Source organism: Aythya marila (assembly GCF_965140915.1).
Source record: "Aythya marila genome assembly, chromosome: 2".
Lineage (NCBI taxonomy): Eukaryota > Metazoa > Chordata > Aves > Anseriformes > Anatidae > Aythya > Aythya marila.
Window position 1 is genome coordinate 14,311,395 of NC_139043.1, and position 26,903 is coordinate 14,338,297.

The following is a 26,903-nucleotide window of genomic DNA, read 5'->3' on the forward strand; positions in this document are numbered from 1 at the left end:
GTTAGAAATGCACTTAACAGAACAATGAAAAATGGTGAAAAAGAAATGATCAACCAATATATATATTGTATACTGTAAATTCACTTATCATGTAAATACTACCCAAGATTTATCACATACAACTGTTAAATCTATTTTCCTCGCATTTCTTCAAACAAGGCAGTCTAGGGAAATTATGACAGCTCCCTGCAGTCTACAAACCACTTCTGCTAAGACCTCATGCAGAGCAGGCCACAACAACCACTTCAAAAATGATCGCCAGCTTCTGCGTCAACTTTAGCAGACCCAGTTCTTAGGAGGTGCTGAATGAACACTCACAGGTGTGCTCAAGTCAACCCTATCTCAAACCATCTCATTAGCTTCTATGTCATAGGCCACAGTTGAAAATACTGAGATTATCTTTGAACATTGGCTAAAAACTTAACTAACTTGTAAGGACATACATCAAACTATAGTAAGGACTTCAGCTTCATAAGGTTTTTGGTTTTAATTTTTTTTCTTTTTTGAGATTTGTAATTCAGAAGAGGTACTTTGAAAGTACAACGAAATCAGATTTTAGTCGTAAACCAGACTGAGGAAAGTTTACATCTCTGCAACCTTAGCTAATACTCTAAATGATACTTGAAAAAAGAAAAATCGGAAAGGGTGTATTGCTTAGGGTATCAGCTGTACAAGCTGCTACATCTAGCCCCCAACAGCACAACTCCTCAGGTCATCCTTCTCCTTTCTGCAACAAGTCCAGTGTTGCCTAAAAATGTTTTGTACCAGGGTTTCCAGTAGTGTGCTTACAGGAGAATTTGTAACAGCCGTTTCTGTTCCATCTGCCATAGGAATCCATTCCCAGTCTGCCTGATGCAGAACACATCTTTGACGTGGCATGAAAAGATTCTGGGACACGTGAGAATTTTACCCATGTGGCAAGGTGGTCTGACACAGAAACTCTGTCAATACCTTGATTTGCAGTGCCTGTGTATTCCTGTTTTTGCTTTGAACTCTCCAAGTTTGAAGCTAAAAAGCCTGTTGGAAGTTACGGAGCTCACATTATCAATTTTACAGCGACCCAGCATATTAACTTCACAATTTTATAACAATACAATGGCAATGCAAACTACCCTCACAGGCACTGCAAACAATCAGAATGTTTCACAGAGGAATAAAGGCTGGGAAGCACAGCGAACATCTGCTGACCTGCTGCAGCCAGCCCTACCAATTGAATAAACCTCACAGTATTTCATGACTTTCTCAAAATCTTAACTTTTGGGAAACTGAACATCTCAGCCTGCTTTTGAAGTGTCAGAAACCAGTTCTGCTTTTTCACCCTACTCAGCTGCTCAATCCTGCCTCTGTGCCACCCTCCCTTTGTGCAGGTGCAAGCACTGAAGTAAATCACATTTAGGAACAAAATCCATTTTCGCTTTTAGCTGTGCTGAATCTACCTGCACACAGGCCCTAATCCAGTTTAGTCATAGCTGCACAGACATTAACACCAGCACAAAGGGAGGGAGAGTAGAGGCTATAAACCAAATCTGCTGCTTTCAGCAGCTTTACCAGCTTAAAAATGATTCATGAAATGGACTACATTTCCAGATTGAGAGAAGTTTGAGAACTCTTCCCCATTTCACCCTAAAGGCAAGCACCATCTGAGAAACAATTAGCTCTCTCCCTCCCCAGTTTTACCGGGGCATGAGTCCAGAACAAGGCTTAACTTTCGGGGACCCACACTGGTTCCAAGTGCTTCAGTAGTACAGGCAGTGGCAAAGAACCTGATCCTGCACCCAAAGCAGGCTACAGGAGACTTGCTCTGAGCGTCCCTGGGAATTCAGTTCTAACAGAAGAGAACTGAATTGAAAAATGCCCAGGGCACAGAAGTGTATCAAAACCCCATCCTCGTACTCAGCACGCACCACATGACAAATACACATTTACATTGCATCAACTCTGGTCAGGCATTTCAAGACTTCTGTGTAAATATGAAATGCTACAGACTTTCTGCCAACAGCAAACATACATACAAATACAATTTAAAGTTTGGTATTTTTTTTTGATAGTAATTTTCAAAACCATGCTGATGTTTGCTGCTCTTCATCCCAGGTAGCAGTTAACCTACGGACACTGGCTGCAAGAATGACACTGTCCTCAAACCAACAGACCCATTCAGCTAGCTCAGTAGGCGAGACCTATCCTTCTGGATCCTGATGCAGAACAGACATTTGAAGCATCAGCGCTCTCTCACCAATATGGAAATAACGTGTGAAAACTCTTATTTACTGTATAATATAGACAACAAGGAGAAAGCTGCATAGCGAGGCATTTTCACTTACGTGGTTTATATAGAGACTCTTGCGTTTTTCTCTCACTGCAAAAAACACAAAATATGATAGAAATATTACATGACTATTTTTCCTGATTAAGCTTCTTATATACCATTCATAATAAAAACAGGAGGCTATCTATGTGTAACATTGTCATTGCTTTTGCACTAACCAAGTACACATACATCAAATAGAGAAAAACATGTATCTATGTTTAAAGGCATTTACGCTCGCTAGTGTGGTGAGGGATTAAAATTCTCATCCTTTTGGGTACTTCACTAGGCGTTGGTCCGCGTGGGGAAGTTAATATGCAGTAAGCTACAGTCCGAGTTAGCAACAGATCCTTCACCACCCTTCACCAGAGATCTGCGTGGGCATCACCCATGCCTTTGTGCGAGGCACCTTGCTGCAAAGTGGCCTGCTCTGCCTTGCAGGTATGAAAGCACCTAAAGAGCTGCACCATGAAGTCAGCAAATTCTCATTGTAGCTTACTGTGCACTAACTCCCACTGAAGAGCCTTGAAACCATATGTGTTACACCACTGGCTTCTATAATGGTAAGGTGCAAGCCTGAAGCTATTACTCATGTCGATATAACAATGTAAGCGTATTACATTGGTGGGTAAGAACTAGTCACCACAAGCAAGGGTTGCAAGTCAAAGCCACAGTTATTAGCCAAAATATTCACAAAGTAAACAGCAGCAACAAGGGAGACAGATGTACAGAGTCTTAATTGTCAGGCAAATACTTATCACAGCTGATTAAATATACTCTATTTAATTTTTTTAAGCACTTTCCCAATTAACTCACCCCATAGAGAGCCCATAGAGCTCCGTTCCAGTGAAAATACCACAGCATTTAGGATACAAGTCTGGAGGCAACTAATACATAAATCAAACTGCAGGATTAAAGTAATAATGGTTTCATGCTGTAGATGATTAAATGCACTTGGGTGCACTATGAGTTGAAAGCTACGCAACCCAATGCACTTAGCAAAATAAGAGCAATGTCGCAACGACAGGCTAGCCTGTCCATTCCCTGTTGGATGAGAAGCCATTATTCGTGATTTTTTAGAAGCAAGCAATCTCACATAAACAAGGTTGTATGTGTGGATACTGTGAAATAATTGTGTTTAATGCAGACATAAAATGAAAAGAAAATAAGGAAAAACTTTAAAAAATCCTTACATAATTTTCCTCCCAGGGAGCAGAAAGGAGAATCACACATGACAAGATGTTAGCCATGTCACTTAGTACATGCTCAGATCCACAATTACGGACATTGTATAAGAAACAGAATTAAACAGGAGGAGCACAAAAATTCAGATTGTCTAGCGAATAGTTAAACTGCTTGAAATCCTGCTAAAACACTGCACTACACTTAAGTTCCATATACTGCATTTATAACCAGCAAGGGACATAAGTAACCTCCAGGGAAACAACAAAATGATGACAGGTACTCACTTCTAGAACAGAGCAAGTATTTGTCTAGTATTGCATATTGCAATATACAGGCAGTAAACATCTCTGATAAACTGCATGTACACCTAACAGAGTACACAGGTGAAAATTAACAGCTATTAAATACTTAACTGTGTTCAAAATTTCACAGTTAACAGACAACAACCACAATTTTACCATACACAGAATTATTATGGACAAAATTCTATAAACACAGCCTGCATATCAACTCCAAATCCCAATTTTTAATCACCTTTTTTCCCTACCTTCATCTTTATCTTCTGTATTTTTCCTTGTACCCATTATATTATTCAATAAAAGTACGATTATCTATTTACCAAAGCAAGAACATCACTTGCAGCTCATTGCCATTGCTATCTCCTGTCTCCAGAAGAATGTATCACTGTATTTATACAGACCCCTCACTTCTCACTGTTCAAACGCTGCTTGTGCTGCACATTCTTCCAACCACCACCTTGACCTCCTTTCCCTTATTCTTCCCACATAACAGAAATTCAGTTAGCCTTGATTGTTCAGTGAGGGACTACAAGAAGGCAGCTGTGCTTTCGTGCTTCTGGACCATTCTGCCACGGCGTGGGGCTCAACTCTTTCCAGAAGCTGATGATAGGGCAGAGCAGAAACCCATTTTGTCACAACTGCTCTCTTTTGTGATCATAAATCTCCTATTAGAAAAAGGACAGACAGCTACTGCAAAAAAGCAGGAAGACACTTCTGCCAGGCTTCCACAACTGTTGTTGTAGAAAGGCAATTCTCTGTTACTTGGCTTCAGTAAGTTTAGAGATGCTTTCTACTGCTTGCGTGGTGTTCAGCAGACCACAGACTGTAGCTTTATAATTAACCATCATTTCACAGCATAAACTCCTAACTACAACTCCAGGCTTTTAACTTTCAATGATGAGTTTTGGATGAAATGATGCTGAACAGATTTAGAGTCACAGTTTAAACAATTTAATGAAAAGAAAAAAAAAGAAAGTATTTTCTTTCTTATATTTTAAAATTTGAAAGTTGGAATGAAATTCTTCTTCAAGTGGAGACTGAGATACTGCCAAATTTTCTTATTTTTCTTCATTTCTCATTTCTGCGGGCACTTCCTTTTGTTATTATTGAACTTTTGCTATCGCAGGAAAACATACCCTGAAATAAAAGGGAGTGAGGAAACACACACACACATATATATATGTATGCGTGAGGATGCATGTATGCATTTTTCACTGAGATGTAGTAGATGTCTCGTTTGTGCAATTTCTATAGACAACCTCAATGCTACCCACACCAGCACAGAAGACAAAATCCTCAAGGATAACATCAATGAAGATGTCTCACATTTTGTTTGCAGATCATTTTATTTTGTCTTGTCTAAGAAACAGCAGACTCATCCTGCTTAACAATAAAAATAAATTGCAGCCTAGTTCACTCCTATCCACTGTATAAATATAATTTCAAAATGTTATTTGTCTAAAGCCAAATGTTACACTGATATTGCAAAATTTAGCCAATAAATTCAAATGTGTAAGGCCCAACATAAGTTAGGAAAACAGGACAACCGTAACCCACTTACAGGAAAGACCAGTACCCTGAAAGAGGAAACACTGTCCTCTTGCTATTAAAAGGAATGGAAGTGACATTATTGGAATGCTGGGGTTTGGAAACCCTGGCTTAACCACAATCATGCACTGAACAGTGCATGGCTTTTCAGTCATCTAGCTCATCTTGTTTACAGGCCAAATTCACCAAACAAACAAGAACTTGCATAAAGTACTCAAAGTTGTTAAAGAAATAAAAGGTGATTCTCTACTATCTCCCTAATCAGGGAGAATCACTCATGTAAGATTTAGCACCTAGTAAACTCCTACAAAGAGCTGGAAGCATTTTAAAAGCTACTTTAGTTAGATATCAAATTAATATTTATTGTGTCTTCAACTCCTCTCCAGAGTCACTGGACTCTCAGGTAATTAAGGGTGTAGGCAGCGTACTGACTGTGAGGGCCAAGACAGGTCCAGGTGCTTAGCCTGGCATCTAACAGAACAGCAGGAAATTCAGACCATAAAACATCCAGAGATGCCACATCCTGTTCCACTGTATTTGGGGTAGTGAACTTGTTGCTCTTCACTCACGTGTTGCTCACAAGCAGCTCAAAGTGCAGCTCCTGTACCAGGGCAGTACCACAAGCTCACCAGAAGAAAGCCAAATGTGGGTTTCAGAAAGCCAAACGTGGAGTTGCCTGAAGACAACGCTGCCACATTGCTCTTGCCTGTAGTTATGGACTGGCTCTTTCCCGCTATACAAATATGTAATGGACACTCAAAAGCCACAGCTGGATCCTGGATGAAACCCAGAGTCCTGGTATTCCTCCGCTCTCCGATATGTATTTTAAACATCTGCAGTTCTTGTCTATAAATATATTTTCATTTACTGTTAACAGTCAGGACAGCCCAACACTATATATGTAATGGAGAGAAGTAGTTACATGTCCAGGTTAGGTGCTTACAGTATTGCCAGTTCCGCTCTCCCCTTCCACACTAACTTCAGGCACCTTGGAGATCTCCTAGGTCTTACAGCAGGCTGTCACACTCAGGGGTGTTAGGAGTTACCATATCGTTCAGGGATGTTGCCTATCAGCTCACTTATTTCCACGACAGTACCAGAATACAGCCAAGCAAAATGCCAAAATGCTTATGACAATGAGTTGTCCCACCTGAATGGCACGATTTTTGGCAATACATCAGTAGATAACTGTTTGCAGATTTTTTTTTTTTTTTTATTTTGTACAACCCTTTGCATTTTTACCACCTAAATCAGGGATAGTTGATAGTAGATCTTATATCCTTGTTGAAAAAGTTTCTATATTTTTTCAATAAATTCATTGTTCTCACTCAAAACCATATAAGTTTTTGTATTACTTAAGCTAGAACAAGGTTTCATAGACCAACCCTAGCATGGGTGTAAACTATCATATTAAAAAATTCTTACAGCTAACTCCATCTTGCAATAAATTAACCACTATTACTACAAGTAAGAATAATCACTAGGTGTGGTCAAAATTTAAGTTGGTGGACCTGGAATTGTTTTTTCATTTTTCTTTTCCAACAAACTGCAATGAGAAACATGCAGCATCCATATGGGATTATACAATCTCAAAACACTATAAAATAGACATCAATCTTGACAACACAGTATACTACGGAAATATTATCATACTCATTTCACAGACTACCAAAGCAGACCAAGATGGTAAATCACATCCAAAACTACATAATAAGGCATTGACAGAACTACGCTGAATTCAGGACAATCTGAAGGGCAAAAGAGGTACTCATATAATCAACTCTTCAATCAGGGCCTAAATGTATCCTCTTTGTACTAGTCAAGCTCAAAAATTAGCCAGAAATATACAGTATGTGAAAACTACATTTTCTTTTTAAAGTGATATCCTTGACACTGCAATTTACTATGTAAATCAAAAATGGCATTTATAGGCAACAGAAAGAAGGACAAAGAATTCATACAGTTCAGAATTACAATGTAGAAATTGCTTTGAAAGTCTTGGTAGAAAATAATGTGTTTTGCATCAATTATTCTCATCTACTTCTAAAACAACATGTCATACATGTCCAACAGGGAATGAAAAAGCCAGAGTAAATTGCTGCTGTTCTACTAAGTCTATCAAGAGGTCTGCTTAACAGACATAATTCCAGAGAGATTATTTTGTCTATGAATAAAAAATAATAAAAAAATGCTCCAGACAAATATATGATTACATCAAATCCATAATGAAAGAAGAAGACAGAACATTTGGGTGGGAAGACAGTTATTTTGTTATTAAAATTTAGTATTGAACTCATTTACAGTATCAGCTATATCAGAGGAAACTCTGGACTGTCTTCTAAGCTAATGTAAACTGTCATTTTTCAGGAAAATACTTCTAAATCTCATTTCGAAGAAGCTTGGCCTGTTGTTCAGCGTGTTAGAAGAAAACAAAACAAATTTAAAAAAAAAAAAAACAACAACAACAACAAAAAACAGTTGCACAGATACTTTTTAAAAACATATTAAGCCTTACCTATACTTGTAGTTTTGATACAATGACTACTCGGATCTTATAATTTCAAGATGAGAGGACTCAAACCTGTATCTTTTACTCCTGAGTATGACAAAATAATTAACTAAAGGTTTGGTTTCTTTCAACTCTAATCTGATGCCTATAAAAGCCTCTTTTTGGGGGAGGGAAATTATACATTAAGTAGCTATCACATGCATTCTAACAAAGACTTCATAGATAACTGCAGTAGTGAATACTGTAATAAATTCAGTAACCTACCATCTGTTTGAGATTTACTGAGAAATATCGTACTGGCCCGTGGATGATCTGATGGGTTGAATTCCATGTTCAAATCTGGAAAGAAACAAATTTTAAAAATAGCATGTTAAAACATTTGATAATCCAGCAGTATGCACAGATTTTCTTATTCTTATTAAGAAGACCAATTTTACATTACTGTAAAATAAAATGAATCTTGAGGTCCACTTTTTTTTTTTCTTTTTTTTTTTTTTTTTTATTACCCTTCACACAAGTAGCTCTTGTTGGCATGCAAATGCTTTGCATTACCACAGCTTTGGGATTAGACTTGGGTTCTAAGGGCTGCTTTGCTTTTGGATGAAAACAGATAAAGCAGCTTGAAAAGCCTGTATACAAGAAGTTGGGAATTATCCATTTTCCATTAGTTTCTTCTTCCATACCCCGAAGCCACTGCTAAGTGCAGGAATACAGCTTGTTGTATGTAATTACAGAAGCATGAAGTATTATAAAACAAATATGCAGCCCTCTGTAGATAGATGGGTTTCCATGATTAGATGTGATTACATTAGTAGGTATTGAAGCTAGCTAAATGTAAACGAGTTAAGTCTAGCCCAGACTGTTTTAAATGGTCAAGATTACTAAAGCTTAGAACTTTTCTGACACTTCACGGGTGAACATACTTCTTGCTGTAACTTCTAAAAAAAAGTCCTCAAAACAGGTTGAAGATTTCAATCTATCACAGCATATATGAACTTTGGGAAATGTTATTTTCCCTAGTAGGATTAAAATCCCTTGAATTTACTTGTTCCAAAATTCCACTCTGCTACCAATTCTTCAAACCCTTGAATGCTTGCATCCACTTGAAAGCATGGTGCTAAAAAACAGCACACAGCTTTTTATCTTTTTTCTTGTTCTCCCAGTGTAACTGCATCAACCTTAGTTCTTTTATATTCCCTTGATCTCTAGATATACTTTCTCTTGCATTTGATACAGGCCATTTATGCAAAACTACCTATGGGCATTGATAAGTTTATCTCTGGTGATTCACCCAGGCCTTCTACATTTCTGTCTCCCCTCCATCTCTGAAAACTCACAAAAACTGAGAATCAAGTACAGATTTCATGCTCTCCTGGTTTCCTTTCCATCTCCCTGTATTCTGCAGCCCATGTGATCGTGATCATTGAGTCATATCCCGAGTTGGGAGGGACCCACAAGGATCACCAAGTCCTACTCCTGGGTCCCCGAAGGACCACCCCAAAACTAGACCCTATGTCTGAGAGCTTTGTCCAAATGCTCCTTGAACTCCAGCAGCTCAGCGCCGTGACCACTTCCCTGGGGAGCCTGTCCCAGTGCCCGACCACCCTCTGGGTGCAGACCCTTTCCCTAACCCCCATCCTGACCCTCCCCTGTCCCAGCTCCATGCCGTCCCCTCGGCTCCTGTCGCTGTCCCCAGAGAGCAGAGCTCAGCGCCTGCCCCTCTGTTCCTCTTGTGAGGGAGCTTCAGGCCGCCATGAGGCCTCCCCTCAGCCTGCTCTGCTTGGGGCTGAACAAACCCAGGGCCCTCAGCCCTCCTCATATGCCTTCCCCTCCAGACCCTTCACCATGGGGCTACATGGAGATGAAGAAGAAAAATTACCCAGCATGACAGATAGCGCTGGTGAAGATTGTCTTTCATTTCAGGATAGTTTTTCCATTAAGCTAAATTTCCATTTGCATCAGGATGCAAATCATTAAGTAAAGAATAATCAGTATTTTAAAACAGCAAAATACATTGCTTTTTATCATCCTGTTAATCTTTCATCAAACAGCACAATACATTACCAGTAAAAAGTGCATTTTTTTTTTGTAAACGGTTACAGACAGTTTTTCCATAAAACCTTTTAAAGTACAGCAAGGCAAATTCAGTCAACAAAACAGGACTGGTAAAAATACAACTGAACTCAACTGTCAAAACACTGCCCCCAAAGAGGCAAGCATTCCTCTCCTTCATGCCTAGAAAATTGTCTGCTTGGGGAGTAATAACAGCCTGGTACAGGTTTACAGTCTGCTTGCAGACTGTAAAATAAAGAAAACCAATTGCCACATCTTGCAGTCAAGTTGCAACTATTTGAGATTCCTGTGTTATAAAAGACTATTATGCAGAAGCAGTGAAACAATGGAGGACTTAAAATCTTTCTAAAAAAGCATAAACTGTTATTCTGGCTGAAGCTGAAAGAAGGCCAGCAAGATACCACCTCAGCAGCTGCAGAGGCCAGAGCAAGGATTTGGAACCAGCCTGGGAGAGGCAGCTCCCTCCTTCCAGGCAGCACCATGGCTCCATCCCACTCCACCTGCCCCAGACCATCCGTCCTGAACCCTTCAGATTATGTGTCTTCTTCTGTCCAAGATCCTTCTTTCATGCCCTCCCCCAAAACAGCAGCCAAACACATCTGTCTGTTTTTCCTCCAAGTGCACTCACAAAAATTAGAGGAGATAACATGTCTAAGGGAGAGGCAAAGCCTATCAGGCTTGGTCACCCAGTGCAAGGTGGCCAGAAGAAGGTAAGTGCTACTAATAGAGGCTGTCTCCCTGCTCCCTTTGAGGAACAGCACAGCTCCTGGGGGCTTGAAAAGCCCTGGTTGTGTGGTGTGTGCCTGCAACTCCACCACTCCCTGTTCCTCCCAGGAGAAGCGTGAGGCAAATCCGAGCACCGCACAGGCCACCAGCAGGACCATACTTCTCCAGGCCATCACTGCCACCATATGGAGAGACTAAAGCAGATACAGTTTCACAACACACAAGGAAGACTTCAGTTGCTAGTTGACCTTAGATGTCTTAATTTACTGTACAGCTTGAAAAGAAATGCCTCTTTGAATCTGGCAACAAATTCTTACACATCTGTCATTATAAACAGTGCCATAAGGGATCAAATGCTATCAGCATGTGAGGTTACTAACATGTCACCAATGGGCGTTATCCATCCAAAAGTTACCTCCATCCCAGAGTCATATTGCTTTAGTGATCTTAGTAATTCTTTCTAGCATTTGAAAAGCATTCATGAAAAACAGCCACAATATGAATGCTTTACCCATTTTGTAATGGAATAGCTGACGACAGAGAGAAATTTAAACTCACACAAGCAATATTCAACTCTTAGAGAGGCAAGTGAGAGCCAGAATTTCAATCATCAAAATCTGTACAAAAATTTGATCCATTACTAGCAGTCTGCTCTGTGACTCATCGTAGCCTTACAAAGGAAGGATTTGAAGTGGATATTTTTTCTAGCAGTTACCCTGCATTCCAAAATGCTTTTAAGAAAAAAAAAAAAAAAAGTCACTGTCTCTCCAAATCCCAAATCCTTCGCTATAAATTTTATTTCCAGGAAATACTTGTTCATGATTAATGGACATTCTTCTTAATTACAGATTCTTTGGTTTTAGAGTTTCTGCAAGGATTTCATTTATTTTAAAAATGATGGAGCAAGTAACAATTGACACAACGATTTAGAGAGCAACCCAGTATCTTGAAAGAATTTAAGATTACAATAATTATCATCAATAATAAATACAAATAACAATAAATTATTAGTATTTATTCTTTTAAAATATTTAAGTGTAGATATTAGGTATTAAACTAGCGAAACACTTATAAAGCCTTTGCCAATGATAATACCTATTTCCATAAGTTGCTTCAGTAAAGCTACTTAAATCTGGGAAGGAAAAAAAAAAAGAGTAAAAATGCATTTTTCTCCTTAATGGCATGTTTTTAATAGTGAAGTCACTTAAGATACAGTAACAAGTTAATTGCATGCTGGAACATACCCAAGAACTACACAATCCAGTACCATGCTTTTGTCCACAGTGGGCACCTCTGATTTTGATATCTTTTGTTCCAGTTAAAATAAATGCAAGATGGAAAAGCCACAAATAAATCAACCCCTCCTGACCACCACTGAGAGTAAAATTAGCTAGGCTCTACTTTCTTCCAGAACATAAACCCATGATACATGACAGTATCATTTGCAGTTCAGATCTCATATTCGAGATTCCCAAGAATTTATGATTCTAGAGCAAAATAAAACCTACCTCTTATCCCTCTGTACTGGAGTTAGTCAAGCCTGCAGCCACCTAACAATAATTGAGATCTTAAAATCACACCAAGAAATGTTACATGGATAGGAAATATTTTCCTAGATCTCTTCATAGTTCAAAAATCAGTTTGGATTTTTTTTTCCCCAGTTCCAAAGGACTAAAATATAGCTCCCATATTGGAAATACCTAAACAGTGTGATGTCCCATGAAAGTTTCAAGTTTTATTTGACTTCTCAGGATTACAAACCAAAGGTGTGTGTCTATTTATAAATGTATGCATACACATGCATAAATCTGTATCTATAATAAAGACAGGTATTTATACAGACACATATATATCTATAAAGATATATATATAGAGAAAGATGTATCTCTATTATATATGCCATTGTCTTGGGTTTACATGACAAGGTTTTAGTAGCAGCGGGCCTGCAGAGGTGGCCTCTGTGAGCAAAGCCCAGCTGCTGCCCCAAATCAGATCAGAGCCTGCTCCAGACAGCTCCAAAAGGTACCCATCACTGGCCAGAGCTGATCCATGAGTGCTGCTGTTTGGGCCTCTGGGAGAGCAGATTGAAGGAAGGGGAAAAAAATCAAAAGCAAAAACACCCTTGCTGCATAACAGCAGCTGGGAGACAAAGGAGTGAGAACCAGCCCCACAGGCCTCAGGGTGAGTGCAGCAGGAGGGCAGGAGGTGCTCCAGGCACGCAGCAGCAGTTCCCCTGCGGCCAGGGCTGCAGCCCGTGGAGAGAAGCCCACGCAGGAGCAGGGGGTCTGGGGAGGGGGCTGCCGCCCACTCATGGGGGACCCGTGCTGGAGCAGTTTGCTCCTGGGGGATGGACCCCGTGGTACAGAGCCGTGTGGGAGCAGTGCTTGAAGAGCTGCTGCCAGTGGGCAGCCCCCGCAGGCTCAGTTTGGGAAGGATGGCATCCCGTGGGAGGGACCCCATGCTGGGGCAGCGGCAGAGAGGGACCGTGAGGGAGCAGCGGGGACAAAGCGTCAGGGACTGACCATGGTCCCCCTTCCCCATTCACCTGTGACACTCGGGGGGAGGAGGTAGATAAGGATGGATGGAGGCAAGGTATTGTTAGTTTGCTTTTAGTTTCTCACTGCTCTGGTCTGTTAGTAATAAGTAATAAACTACATTAATCTCCCTAATGCTGAGTCTGTTTTGCCTGTGATCATAACTGGGGGAGTGATCTCAACCCTTGAGCCCATTTCATTATATTTTCTCCCCCTTTCCCTTTGAGGAGGGGGAGTGAGAGAGTGGTTGTGGTAGAGTTCAGCTGTATAGCAGGGTAAAACCACCACAGTCATATATTTAAAATGTCATTTTTAAGATATCACACTTCAGTTTGCTTAGCCAAAGCAAAGTCAGTCTTGGGTATGCTTCAGCTAAGATATCACGTGCTGAAAAACAATTTATACAATTTCAGACTACTTGGGCAAGACCAGAGCTACAAATACATGCAATTAAGCTTAAGATTGCATTCTCTTCCTCACTCAGTAGCATGCCAAAATAACAGCTGTCATAACAGGCATTCTGATTTATCACATCAAAATAAATTCACTTTCTCTTCAAGAGCAAAAGGTAGATTTTGCCTGTGACTCAGTTTGATATGTAACTGCCCTGAAGTTCAAGACACCCACCAGAAGACCACAATGAGATTCTCCCTGGACTTTGTGAGAAACTTTATTCCTAAAGCCACGGTAGCTGCATTCAAATATGGCCATAAAAAGAAGCGAGCTGTAAAACAGTTCAATTTCAGACTTGGACTAAAGCCCAGGCAAGATTTCTAATCTCTACACAAGATCTTAAAAAGCATTACTGGGACAAAAAATACTGAATACAGCTTCAGTTTGCAGATTTTAAAAGGAAAAGGAAAAAGTTCAGATGAGTAAAGAACAGAGCTACAAGAATGTCTGGAGGACTGCAGAAAATGCCTTAAAATAAGAATCTTGCAGAGTTCAAAACGTTTAACTGATCAAAAAGGATAGCTAGGAATTGTCTGTAGTTCACACGTCTTCACAGGGGGAGAAGAAAAAGCACTAAAAGTTCTCTCTAATCTAGTGCACAACAGAACAAAAGCAATGGAAAATGAAAGCAGAAAGATTTTAATTATGAATTTGAAAAAAAGAAAAGAAGGATAATTAGGCACTGCAGCTCCACACCCAAGGAATGTGAACTCAACATATTTCAATGCTTTCCCTTCCTAAAAGATTACTTCAGTCAAACGTCTTCAGGCTCTAGTCTTGCATATATATTTAGGCTTGATTTAAGAATAGCTGGATGCAAGTTGTGGGCTTATGATTCATATGTGGGTCAGATCAGATGACCCCAGGGGCCTCTAGCTTAAATTCTATAAAATCTTCAGAAAAAAATAGCATTTAAATTATTAAGCACAAAATCTCAGCAAGTCCCAGTGGCACATGTGTAAACTTTCCAAAAGTGCACCAAACTGCTGCAATTCTTACTTCAGAGACATCTACATTTTAAGATTTGTGGTCAGAATTCATTATATGCATGAGAAAAACAGAAAAGGATAAGATGACATAATTCGTGGCAATAGTAAAAAAAAAAAAAAAAAAAAACAACACCTTTTTTTCCAACTCAAAAATCTATTGAGATAGCAACAAGCACCACAAGAGGTTGAAGGAGAAGCTCTACAGCAGCTACGTTCTGCGCAACGTGGATCACAGCTTCTGCCAGGATACAAACAGGAAAAACCAACACCATTGCTTCTTTTGTAATAGTGCTTGTGGGCTGCACTACAGGGAGCAAGCCTGAAAATGTGTTTATTCTATCAGAAAAGTTTCCTTCCTTTTCAACAATGAAAGACAGGTAAGTTTGCCCTGCCAATGTTCTGGTGCTGATTCAAGGATGATCCAAAATCTAAACTGAGTAGAATACTTGTTTTATACTTCAGCAGTCCTGAAATAATCTGGTAAAATTACGCTTCTTTCCCTTTACACTTGGAGACTATAGGCTCACATTACCACCACAGAAACACCACTAAAATTAAGGAAAAAGACTGTCACGTATTAATTTCATGATCTGTCCTACACTTACAGAAATCAAACCATTCTTCTTCTTCCCAGAAGATACATTTTTTCATTATTTAAAGGGACTCCAGGTAAAGAAAAGAGCACACCTGTCAAGGGCATGCCAGAGAGGAGGCCTGCAGCCACACAAAGTTGTTAACCTTACCATCCTCACTACACCCACAACCTGACATGACAGAGCAGCTACCCCACATGGCCTCGTGGGTGGAAAACAATAAAACCACCATGCAGTTGTTTAGTGAGAAATTCAAAGAACAACAGCGAGGAGCAACGTCTGATTAAGCCTTATGAGTTTCAAGGAGGCACATCAAAGAGGAGCAGAAAACAATTGCCATGGAAACCCCGCGAGGGGGAAGCACAGGTGACCAGAAGGAAGCCAGCACCAGCGAGTGCTCACAGCAGGCCCTGACACAGAGGCCCTGCCAGAGCTGCACCTCCCTCGCCTAGGCGAAGCCTCCCTCCTGGTACCAGCAGGACCAGAGATGGCATTTCTCCGGCTCTGTGAATGAGCTGATGTAATCTCTGGGAAGGGAAACAGAGACAATATTCTCCAGGCACGGACCAGTAGATAAGTGGCCCCAGCACTGAAACCAGAAAATAAAATTTCAGCAGTCTGCACCCTATGTCTTTCTGCTTCCCTTTTACTCTGGTGGGCTGCCTTCTTCTAGTAACAGCAATTAGCCATTTAGATGTACAGTAATGAAAAAAAATGAAATTAATGTCCCTTAAACATCACAATTGTGACTAAAAAATTGATTCCCTCAGAAGTTGGTAAGAGTTAAATGAGTACCTCAGTTGAGAGGATGTCCCACATCCCTCTCTGGCAAAATGAAGCAAGAGAACACAGGTTACTTTAAAATACAAGAGAGAGAAAAGAAGAAGACTGAAGAAAGCCATTTCTCACCATTGTTGTGTATATTCTTACACACTATTGTTATTTTAAAACATCATGATTTAAGCTAAGCATCCAGGACACAATCTTATATTTGGAAAAACATATGACTAAACTCATACTGAAGTTTCCATTTGAGACGTCTGCACATTAATTTGGCATTATGTCTCTCAAAAACGGAATGCACCAAGCACGGAGAATAAAATAACTCCGGACACTTCCTGCTCAGAAGTCTTCACAGCTTTCAAGCCAAAATAGGACTAAACTGTATATTCTGATTTCAATGGATAATAACAATAGCCACATCTGCTTTAACACTGGAATTTCAAAGATGTAAAATCTACTATATAAAAGTTTCAGCTCCAGTCATTCAAGCATTGTAGAAATGCAGCATAAAAAACCACAAGATTTATCAGTACCTTTTTAGAGTACTTTATGTCTAGTGTAAGCAGCAACTAAGCTACTTCAAAAGAAAATGTCTCTCCACTGAAGTATTGCTGTGAGAAAGAACGTTAATGATGACATCCCAGTGCTCTGTCACTGAGTATGAGAAGAGAAGTAAATAAAGTTAGAAGGGATAAAGCATCATTCTTCATTACAATACCCTAAAACACCTGAGATGTGCAGAACATTGTCTACTCTAAAATCCAGGTCTTTATGTTTCTTGTCTGAAAGGAAATCTAAGGCCAGCAAACAGAAGCAACTTTTCAAGTACTGTAACTTCAACATTATCCAGCCAAAACATTTTCCTGTTAAAATCAAGAGTAATTAACATAATTCTCTTACTTTCTCAGGGTTTACAAGAGAGAGTGGCAAGTTTAAATTGGTACTTTCCCATTGGTTTCTGTAGTATTAAACAACGCACTTTCCCCCTCATCTTAGATGTACAAAAGTTAAAGAAAACTGTAGCACGTGGAATAATTGTGATCAAAGGTAAGACTTCTATGAGGTTCTTTACAAATCATAAATCTGACTCAAAAACCCTACAATTTGGGATTAACGAATTCAGAAGAAGAAAGGACTGTGCAAGTGCCTTAATGAAGAGCTGTGTCCTACCAGGAAGCTATGATGGACTTGAGGAGAATGGGGTACAGCAGACACAGTGAGACCTCTATGGATGAGCATGCCTCCATTCCTTTCTATTAGCATGCTTATGACATGGTACAGCACAAGTGACACTGATAAATATTCAGTAGAAAACTGTCCACCCAGAAAGCTCACCTCCCAAACCTTTTTTTTTTTTTTTTTTTTTAAACTTTTTAAAACTTTTAAAAACTTTTTTGTTTGCTTTTGTTTTTAATGAAAAGATCAACAGGTTTGAGCCCAAGAATCACAACTGGCTTCTTGATTTGTTTTTATAGAGGACATCCACTGATATCAAGCAGACGTGCCAGAATCCAGACACAGACTCTAGAGATGTGGGACAACATTCCCTGTGATGCTACTGTTTTTGTATGGTCAAAAATTAATTCTAAAACCCAATTTTCTTTCTCCTGAGATTATAAACAGACTTTCAGAATGAAAAACATTTTTTTTTGGACAGCAAGCAGAGCCCTTCTTTGTCCAACACTCGAAGACCTTGCATTGCTTCTGACTTCCTGGCATCAAGTACAGGGCACATTTCAGTCCAGCAGAGCTGGGGAGGCAGAGAACACCCAGCAGACACCACAGCGGGTCCCTCAGAGGTCTCAGGTCTGCAACCTGCCTCAGTTCATCCCAAGGAACACACTGCTGGGGGAAAAAAGCTGAAGCCAAGCAAAGCTGTTCTAACGCTTCTCACCAAAGGGCAAGGAAATGCACCCAAGACATTTCCATTCTGCTGCTGGAATATGAAGATGACAAGGCTGGCAAGCAAGACCTGGCATCGTTTTTTCAGAAGCACGACCTTCACTGAACATTGTATAGTCTGAACAATGATATGAAGACATTATCCCCACAAAATCTTTTTAAACAAACTTAAGTGATACAGTTGCCTTCAACTAATGCAAAATGGAAGCAGGAACTACAATGCACACTTTAAAAAGAGCATCTTACTTTGCAATTTGGCTCTCTGCTGTTTATCTCCCATCATTGCTCATTCTTTTACTTTTGATCTTCCTGTTTTGTTACTAAACACCACTTTTTGGTGCTTGAGAACACAGTATTCAAGCTCTCACCAGTTAACAGAGAAGGCTGGGGAACTTTCCCTCTTAATAACCTTCCTGCATTAAATCCCACAGAACCAGCTAAAGTGACTATCACAGTAAATATCCCATCAGAAGCTGGTGTCTCTCCATTCTGTGTATGTTTTTACATGCCCCGCTTGAGGTACATATAGCAACAAAGTGACCAAAACTGCAGTCCTATTAACCTTAAATAGAAATTGATGCATTTTTCTAATGCTTCAGTGAGACTGAGCACCACAAATGATTTTTCCCTAATATGTTTTTACATCATGTATACTCCACTCTAAAATGAATTTACTCTGCTCTATTAGATCCAAAGGTAGACAGGACAGAATGCAAACTGCTGTTAAATACTTCTTTTTAAAAATAATAATAAAATCTTATTTTCCCTCTCACAAACACATCAGAAAAATTACATCATGGTACACTGTTATTTAATGCAAGATAACCATTTAATATGATACATGAAAAATCTTTTACAGATGTAAATGTAGTACCATTACAGACCTAAACAAATGCTAGCAGCTGTTGCCATACCAAATTATGTTACTTGCCATTTCAAAGCATTCATACAGTACTGCCATGCTCTCCACCAAAAGAGGCATCAAACCATCAATGCCACAAGTGAGGGTGGATGTGATTTTAGGCACTCCTGGCACAAATTTAACCCAGATGTTAGCAGCTGGCAGGAAATTATTCGTCCCTGAGTCAAAAACACAATACCAGTCAGCAGAAGCGTTGGGTTAACCTACAGTAAAGTGAACCAATGTTGCATGATGACACAGATCAATAGAAAGCATGATCATCGTCATCAACTCACAGGTGAGCTGGCATTACTGCCTTTAACCGTAGATTGAAACATCATCTGCTGCTTTGCATTGAGGTGTGTTCATTTCACCCTTCCTCAAAACGCAGACACTACTACCACAGTAATCACTGAAAGACCTTAAGGATGTGTTATATTCCATAGGTTGGGCCCTAAGATTTTGAGCTGTAGGTCAACTATTCATATGGAAAAATGTAACTTCATGATAGTGACTCAAGTTCTGCAGAGCCCTTACACCAGCCCAGCAGAGCTGGTGGAGCTTATCCCTCCTCATTTCCTTACTGAAATCATTTTAATAAATGACAGAAAAAGAAAAAAAAGAAAAAAAAGTCATCTTTCCAGGATCTCTTCTTTTTCCTTTTGGTTTGTTACTGAGCTGTGATCTAAAGTTGAAGTATTTATCAAGCAGCAGACAGGTAATCTGTGAAATACAGGCAGAAAGAATCTATGCAGGTTTCTCAGAGAATTTAATACAAGTGTAACATAAAGCACTTGTAGGGGTATTCTGCGATTTCAAGGGCAGCAGCTGCTTTTTTAATATGCAAAAATGTAATTTGCAATCTTTTCTGAGGAACACCACAGGATACTTGGTAAACTGCAATAATAGGCTTTCAATTTTTCCCCTGCAGATTTATATTCACATGGCAACCAAATTACCCTGCTACCAAGATACAGCGTTAACATCAGTACTGCCTGCAGATCACCACCTAGAACTGAAAAGCAATTGGCAGTGAATTAAAAACCTCTCTCATCACTGGACCTCTACATTTGTGCATGCACCCAAACGGCCATACAGCTACAACACGAAGCTGTAGTGTTATCCCCAAGCCCAGGAGGCTCAGCCTCCCTCCAGTCCTGTGGCAGAGCACATGTAACACAGCTCACTCAGCTTCAGATGCAGCTCTGTAATGCTTGCTTGGACTCCAGCCACTACAGCTTGTCAAACCTGAGAATCTCCAGCCTCCACATATTTTGCCTGTCCACAAAAAAAAACAACCAAAACTTATCAATTTAACTCACACCCACCTGTCCAATATACTCGACAAAGAGAATAAGCAAGAACAGGGAGAAAGATACATTAAAACTTTAAGAAAACAATTGCAGATCTTTAACTGATATTTACCTTCAGTCTTCGATTACGAGCTTTGATTTTTATTTATTTTCAGAAGCGTCAGCACAGGATTATTACGTGCTGATCTTGGAGAAGCAATTCATGACAACTTAATATGTTGCACAATTGTCAGTGTAGGTGATATTATTTCCACACTGACAAAAAAAAGCAGTATATTGTGTTATCTGCTGTGAATTTATAATGACTTCTAACACTGCCATCCACCTGCATTGTGATTTACCTTAGTACTCTGAATGCACGAGTAGCACTAACCTTCCACAGAAAAGTCTTATATATCTACTTTTAGATTTCAGTAGTAGAGAAATGTTTTGTTCTTATCCCAAATAGGGGTTTATTCCCAAAATTATGTTGGCTTAATGCCCAGGACAAGTAACATCCAGCCCCTGAGCAGTAATTAGCTTCAGGTCTGATATCTTGCAACTCTCTAGCTCTTAATAGGTGCTCTGGGCAACTGAAAAAAGGGATAAAAAGAGCTTTCTATCTGTTTTTCTCCCAGACACATCAATACAGGCATTGCATATAATATTCAAGTCTTGAGGCTGACCTGACCAGCCACAAGCAATGCAGCTATCCTAAACTGAGGCAGACAACGTTTTTATCAGATCAAGCGCAGAAGAAGGATATCTGTGCTACTGATAAGCAGAGGGAAGGTCACTGTGAAACTGCAATTCTGAGACATGATGCAAAGAACACACGCAAAGTCAGATTGCGTACAGTACAAAAGAAAGGTTGAGGGGGTCCTGGTATTGCCATTACAGGTGAAGGACTGAGGCAAAGTAATGAAGACTAAAATCACTAAAATCCTCATGCCATTTTGTGCTTCCTCCACAGCTCTGCAAATCCAACTCCAGGCTCTGATCTAGATGGGCAGAAAAAGAAGAGCACAGCTTAGTGACCAGAGTCTTACCCAATGTCAACGCTGTTATTTTTAGATGCCTAACACAGAGCTAGTTACCCAGCTGCCCCACAGACAATAAAGAACACATTTTTGGAAGTGCATTTGTCAAGTGGCTATTTGTCAAATCTTGAAACAAATGTTTGGGATGGCAGGAATGAGTCAAAGTCTGGATATGGTGATTCTTTTCTACTGACTGCACGCCGAACCAGTGGTGATAAACTCAGACTAACCCAACTCACATCCAGTCACCTGAAGTTAAACCAAATGGATCCTCTCTCAGTTACAAAACTTCTAACTTGACAGTGTCACACAGGATGTGCTGCTGCTGTGGACAGTGCATTGGCCTGAAAGCTGGACTCCTTGCCCTGGCATCACGCTCTCCCTTGACATCCTCTGTACACAGTGCTTCATTTCAGCAACAAATCAGTCTGGATTCCTACTAGCAATCCTTCACTGCACAATTTAATGCATCCTTTAGATTAGTTCATTCTTGGTACAGGATGAGGCAGGAGTCCTACAGAAACAGCCATATAATCTCAGAGAACTGGGAAAGGCAGACTAAATTTCCTCAAGTCTGATCTTTAAATCTCCAGAACCAGTTTTTCTTCCTCAATTTTCTGAGCCTTTTCTTAAAGCCATGAACATACATTGAGCTTAACATCTGGATCCTTTTCTTTCTTGGGAAAATCTGCTGCCCTGGGAAAATGTAGCCTCAGACCAGACTCAGGACCTAGAGTGGTAAGGGGCTGTTGGACTCGATGAGTCTTTGTAGTCTTTGTAGGTCCCTTCCAACTGAACTGTACTCTAAGTCATATCAGCTGGGCTCTGCCGCTTCTCAGGCATGTCAGAGATGGACATTAGGACTCCCTTTATCTTTCCTGACACATTTCTTGACAAAGGACCAGAGAATTAATTCAAAATATACATTAAATTAAGTGCTACTCTAACATAGTCATAGTTTGTTATAGCCTGCTTCTAATAATTCAGATCTACATTTACTTATAAACAGCAGCTTATTCCAGATTATGGGAAGCGTTCCATGTACCAAGGCTACTGGGAAGATGCATGCAAATGTCAGACCGCATCTAACGTAACATTTTTGGATGAACACTTCACATTATTGCCTGGCAAGGAAATACTAATTTAACTCATTGAATTTAATTCTTTTGAGCTATTTTTTCCTTAAGTAGCTCAGTGCTTTCAAACATTCATTCCATATATCCACCTAAGCACAGCTCAGACCCAAGTGCAACCTCTCAGGTAGATACACTCCAAGTAACAACTGCGAACGGCTACCACATAGCAGTTAAAATTACCTGTCAGCAAGCAATACTGCCTTCAGAGTTGCCATGACAAAAGAAAATAAATAAAAAGCAACAATATATTAAATCAGAAAAGATAACTCGTAATGCAGCATGCTCAGACTGATTTCATCACGTCTCCTCCAAGACAACCTACTGAGCGAAGCTACTGACAGGGAAGAATACCCACGTTGTTAACGGCGTGTACTCCCATCAGAAATGCATTTAGTCACGCCATAGATTAAACGTTTAAGCAATTGCTAAGCAGACGTGAAATTTTCTGTTCTGAAGGCCTGATCTGCCAATAAAAAAATGAATGCAGTGAATCATTCTACTCGGGACAGTAGTTCATCACTTCAAACCCTGTCAGATGCTCTTGCACTCAAACAGGCCGGAGACCTGACATGAGGAGAGGTTTTACTGTCAAGTGGTGTATGTATAGAAGTAGCTACCCAAACTCTTGGCTGCCCTTTCAAAATGAAAAGAAATTATATTTAATTTCATACGTTCAGGAACCACCAGATAAAATAAGTACGTGGCATTTACCAGAAGGTCCTGCTCTTCTGAAGAACTTATTTTTCACAGTGAGGTCCTGATATTTAAAGTATCTGGACGCAACAGAAGGGAAGTCAAGAAGGTTTCTGTAATGGGACATCACATCTCACAGACATGCTGAAGACCCTTTCAAGAACCACAAGCATTTGCATAAGGGAAAATTGGTAGACACAGCCTACCAGCACTCACAAAAAGGCTTTAACGAGGTCTTTTGCCTGCTTCTGAAACAAAGCAGGCATTCAGTGCCAGGAAAGGTCAGGCACAAATTGCTAAAAAGATCGGAAATGAAGGGCAGGACAGAATGGTCACTTTTCAACAGCTGAGGGCTGTCCGCTGTTTTCCAAAGCACTCAGAAACATAAAGTGCCTATAATAAGATGCCAAAGGCTGCAGATGATAGAACAGCACAGCAAACAAGCACCGGCTGTGGAGAATGTCTTAGTCACAGGTCAATAAAATGGCAGCTAAACACACACAAAAAAAAAAAAAAAGATGCACACAGAAAAATAATTTTTCATTTATCTTCAGAATTGTGAGCTCCGAATATATGCTCTGGAAATATGGTGCAGGAATGGGGAACAAATGCAAACAGCAGAAACGTATCCAAACCAAACCAAAGGAAGAGGCTCCTAAGCACCGTCACTGCTGCAGAACCGCTTTCCACAAGACACTAAAGTCACTGAAGTTCCTACAACTTTGAACGGTTCAGCAAGGATTAGACAGGTTCCTACAAGACAAACTCCCTGAGGATTGCTCACAGTAACTGCTCAAGCAGCTCCCAAGGTGCCATTTTTGAGACACTGGTTATTCTGAAGAAAAAATGTGTGTTTTCACTGGTTTTCTCTCATCTGCTCCTGCGGGAGACAGGACAGAGCCAGCACTTTGGTCTGTCTCACTGTAATCTGATACGAGAAAAATAAACAGCTTTAATTAAACCAAATAGGTCCTTTGTCTTTGAGAGCTATTGAAATATTTGGATTAATTTAGCTCAAAGCAGGGAATTAACTGGACCAGCATGTACTTTTCGAGCAAGGAGAAAAGCTGTCACAGCCTAGAGGTTTAACATTAACTAACTTTCCTCCACTGTTGCAGTTCTGAGAACTTTCCAGTACCAGATTTATTGCAGCATCTGGACTTTCGTCCTCAGAGAGCACTGAGCAGACATGCATTTGTCTTTCAGGTAGGTGATGTTTTGGAAAGCAGAGTGAAAGGGAGTTACCGTATGCCTTATGTATCAGCCACAGGAACCCAAAATATGGATGAATCAGAAATGAAACAAGCCCAAACCAACCTTTCAGTAAGGACATAATTATTCATTTGCTACAGGCCACGCTACAACTCCTCCTAACTTTCGGGTCAGTGGATTGCAATGCTGCAATTTTTCCAGATGGAATAAAGCTAATTTCCCATTTAATACTATACACGTGTACTCTGCAAATTGGCTAGGGACCTGGACCAATGCAGAAAGAATTGGTCATTAACCTTGTTTTTCCTACCAGTGCACATCTAGACCAAAGCCACACATCAAAATAAATAAATAAATAAATAATCTGATTTATGTAAAAATGACCAGAGTTGCTATTTTTGCATGACAAATCCACAGGACTTTTGGGTAGAGAGAAATGGTTACTATGGATGCTTTAGGTTTTGGCTTTTGGGCTTTTGTGTTTTCTTCCCCATGCCTGAAAATTAGATGTATAGGATTCTGTAGGCCCTTGCTACCTGTGAAAAGCAATCAAAAGGGATTTCAGCTTTTATCTGGGCTGCTTTGCTTACCATGGCCCCTACACTTTGGAGTGGGCAGCTGCTTGAGACACGTGGAATAGCATGAGAAATAGAAAACAGACGGTGAAATAAAATAAATCAGAAATGTGGAGAAAAAGAGATACTACACTGAACAGGCAATACCATATAAAGTACAAGGAAAAGAAAAGCTGCAACAGCTAATAAAACATCGTCTAAAAAGCAAAAGCCTACTCAGACACAGGCAGAGGAGACAACCCAAAGAAGGGATGACATAGCAAGAGCTAACAGGCTATCATCTGATGGCTTTTCTGGAACAGTTGTCCGATAATTTTTAAACATGTTATTCAACACAAAACTCATCCCAGATTTATACAATCCAGTGAGGTTTCGAAAAAGACTTGGCTGTAAGGAGGCACCAGATTCCGAGTCCATCAAGTGTCTACACCAGAAGCACACCCCTGTTCAGCGAGAGCCTGAGAAACTTTTAACACTTCAGCAATGCTGGTCAAAACTGACTCCACTTTGTATGCACCCCAAAATCTTGGCAAAATTATTTTCTGTGAATATTTTTCAAAATACCACAAGTCCATATTTCTAAACAAAATGACAGGTTTTGGATGCAGAGAAGCTTTCAAGATGCAATGCCTTCATTCTGACACGCACACACAGGAATTTCTCATAATTTGTAAATCGTGTCCACTGCCAGAGACACAAATTTCAAATGGCACACAACAAAACAAGATACATCATTTAAACATTCCCTTACTGCCTTACAGTTCTTCAAAAATGCGGGAGGATAATACATTGCCTTCTACTAAAAGATCTGACTGGCCTCAGGCCACCTGCAAAAAGACAGTAGAGATGTCCTTCTCTTTCCCCCTTTAATGCTCACACTAATTGTGCCACAAATTGACTTCAGTAGCCACAGTTTCACCTCCTGCCTGTGTTCAGTGTGGATCCAATCTGTACTTCATCCTCATCACCCCACAAAAAAAAAAAATAAATAAAATAAAAAATCCTGTAACTTTTGCTGTAATAATGCTGCAAAATCTGGCAGCTCCTAGCCTCCTTTTATATAAGGAGAAGAATTAATTTCACTTTGCTGTTTGTACTTTGTCCTAGCGGCATGAAACACACACAGGATTTGATTATATAACTTGCAGATATGTGGGAGGGATTTGGAATCTTGCCTAAAAACCTGCCACTTCTTATGCATTCAGAAGCTCAACGGAGTTTTTTTCCAAAGTACACATCCATGTAGATGAAGTCACATGGAGTTCTTTCACTCTGTACCATCAAAAACATTAGAAAAAAGGACAGATGAGAGTTTAATATTAAAAAAAAAAAACAAACAAACAAACAAAAACCAACACATCTATTTAATAACTTAAGGTTGGTCCTGATGTAAATGAGAACTGCTCCAAAGAAGTTAATGAACTTAAAACCAATTTACTCTATCCAATAACTTCAATGGTTTTGGTCCACATACCAGCAGATCAGTCACAGTAAAATACACCCACCAGAACTGACATTGACGTCACTGTTGCTAGAAGCTTTTTCTGAGAACCTGTGAACTGGATGAACCCTAGCCTTTTCTCAAACACTCAAGCACGTAACACATCAGCAGTTCCAGCAACAGCAGTACTAGACAGGTCTTCCCATACCCTCTATCCATCAATATTCAACATGCCTTGGTCTTAAGGCAACTGGAAGTCTTCCAGGTATCGGCAAAGTCGGTCTGGTTTCATTTATCTGCAATTAGCTAACATTTTCAAAGATACCACAGGAGAAAAAAGTTTTAGCATTCACTTGTCTGCAATATGGACTCACCTGGAAAAGCAAAGTTCCAATTATTCTATTTGAAGACTCAAAAAATTTGAAGAAAATAATAGGAGGTAAAAAAATAGGAGGTTCAATTCTTGACATATTTTTGTAGCACAAGTACTAGCAAGGTGAATCTAGCTCAAAGGTATCAGCCTTTGAAAAATCATTAGCAGCGTCTTTCTTTTCTGTTTTTCAACCTTTAAAACTTGATGCTGTCTCCGATCTGTCTGACTTCAAAAGCAGAAAATCATTTGTCCTCAATACTTCACAGTCCTTCATTTGCTTCAAAATACCAGGGAGACTGTAGAAAAAGCAACAATTTTTGAGACTCGTGTCTCAAAGATTT

At 39.8% G+C, this 26,903-nt stretch overlaps 1 protein-coding gene across 2 annotated transcripts in view; it reads right to left on the reverse strand.

Moving 5' to 3' along the window:
- Positions 1-26,903, reverse strand: part of CCNY (cyclin Y) — a 123,853-nt gene that overhangs the window by 41,620 nt on the left and 55,330 nt on the right. Inside the window, exons 2-3 of one of the 2 annotated variants that reach the window (XM_082752501.1) lie at positions 8,111-8,185; positions 2,322-2,356 (exon numbers count right to left, since the gene is read on the reverse strand). In XM_082752501.1, the coding sequence (XP_082608627.1) occupies positions 2,322-2,356; positions 8,111-8,185 (110 nt within the window). The remainder of the gene's footprint in view (positions 1-2,321; positions 2,357-8,110; positions 8,186-26,903) is intronic. The other variant, XM_082752502.1, reaches the window with a different exon arrangement.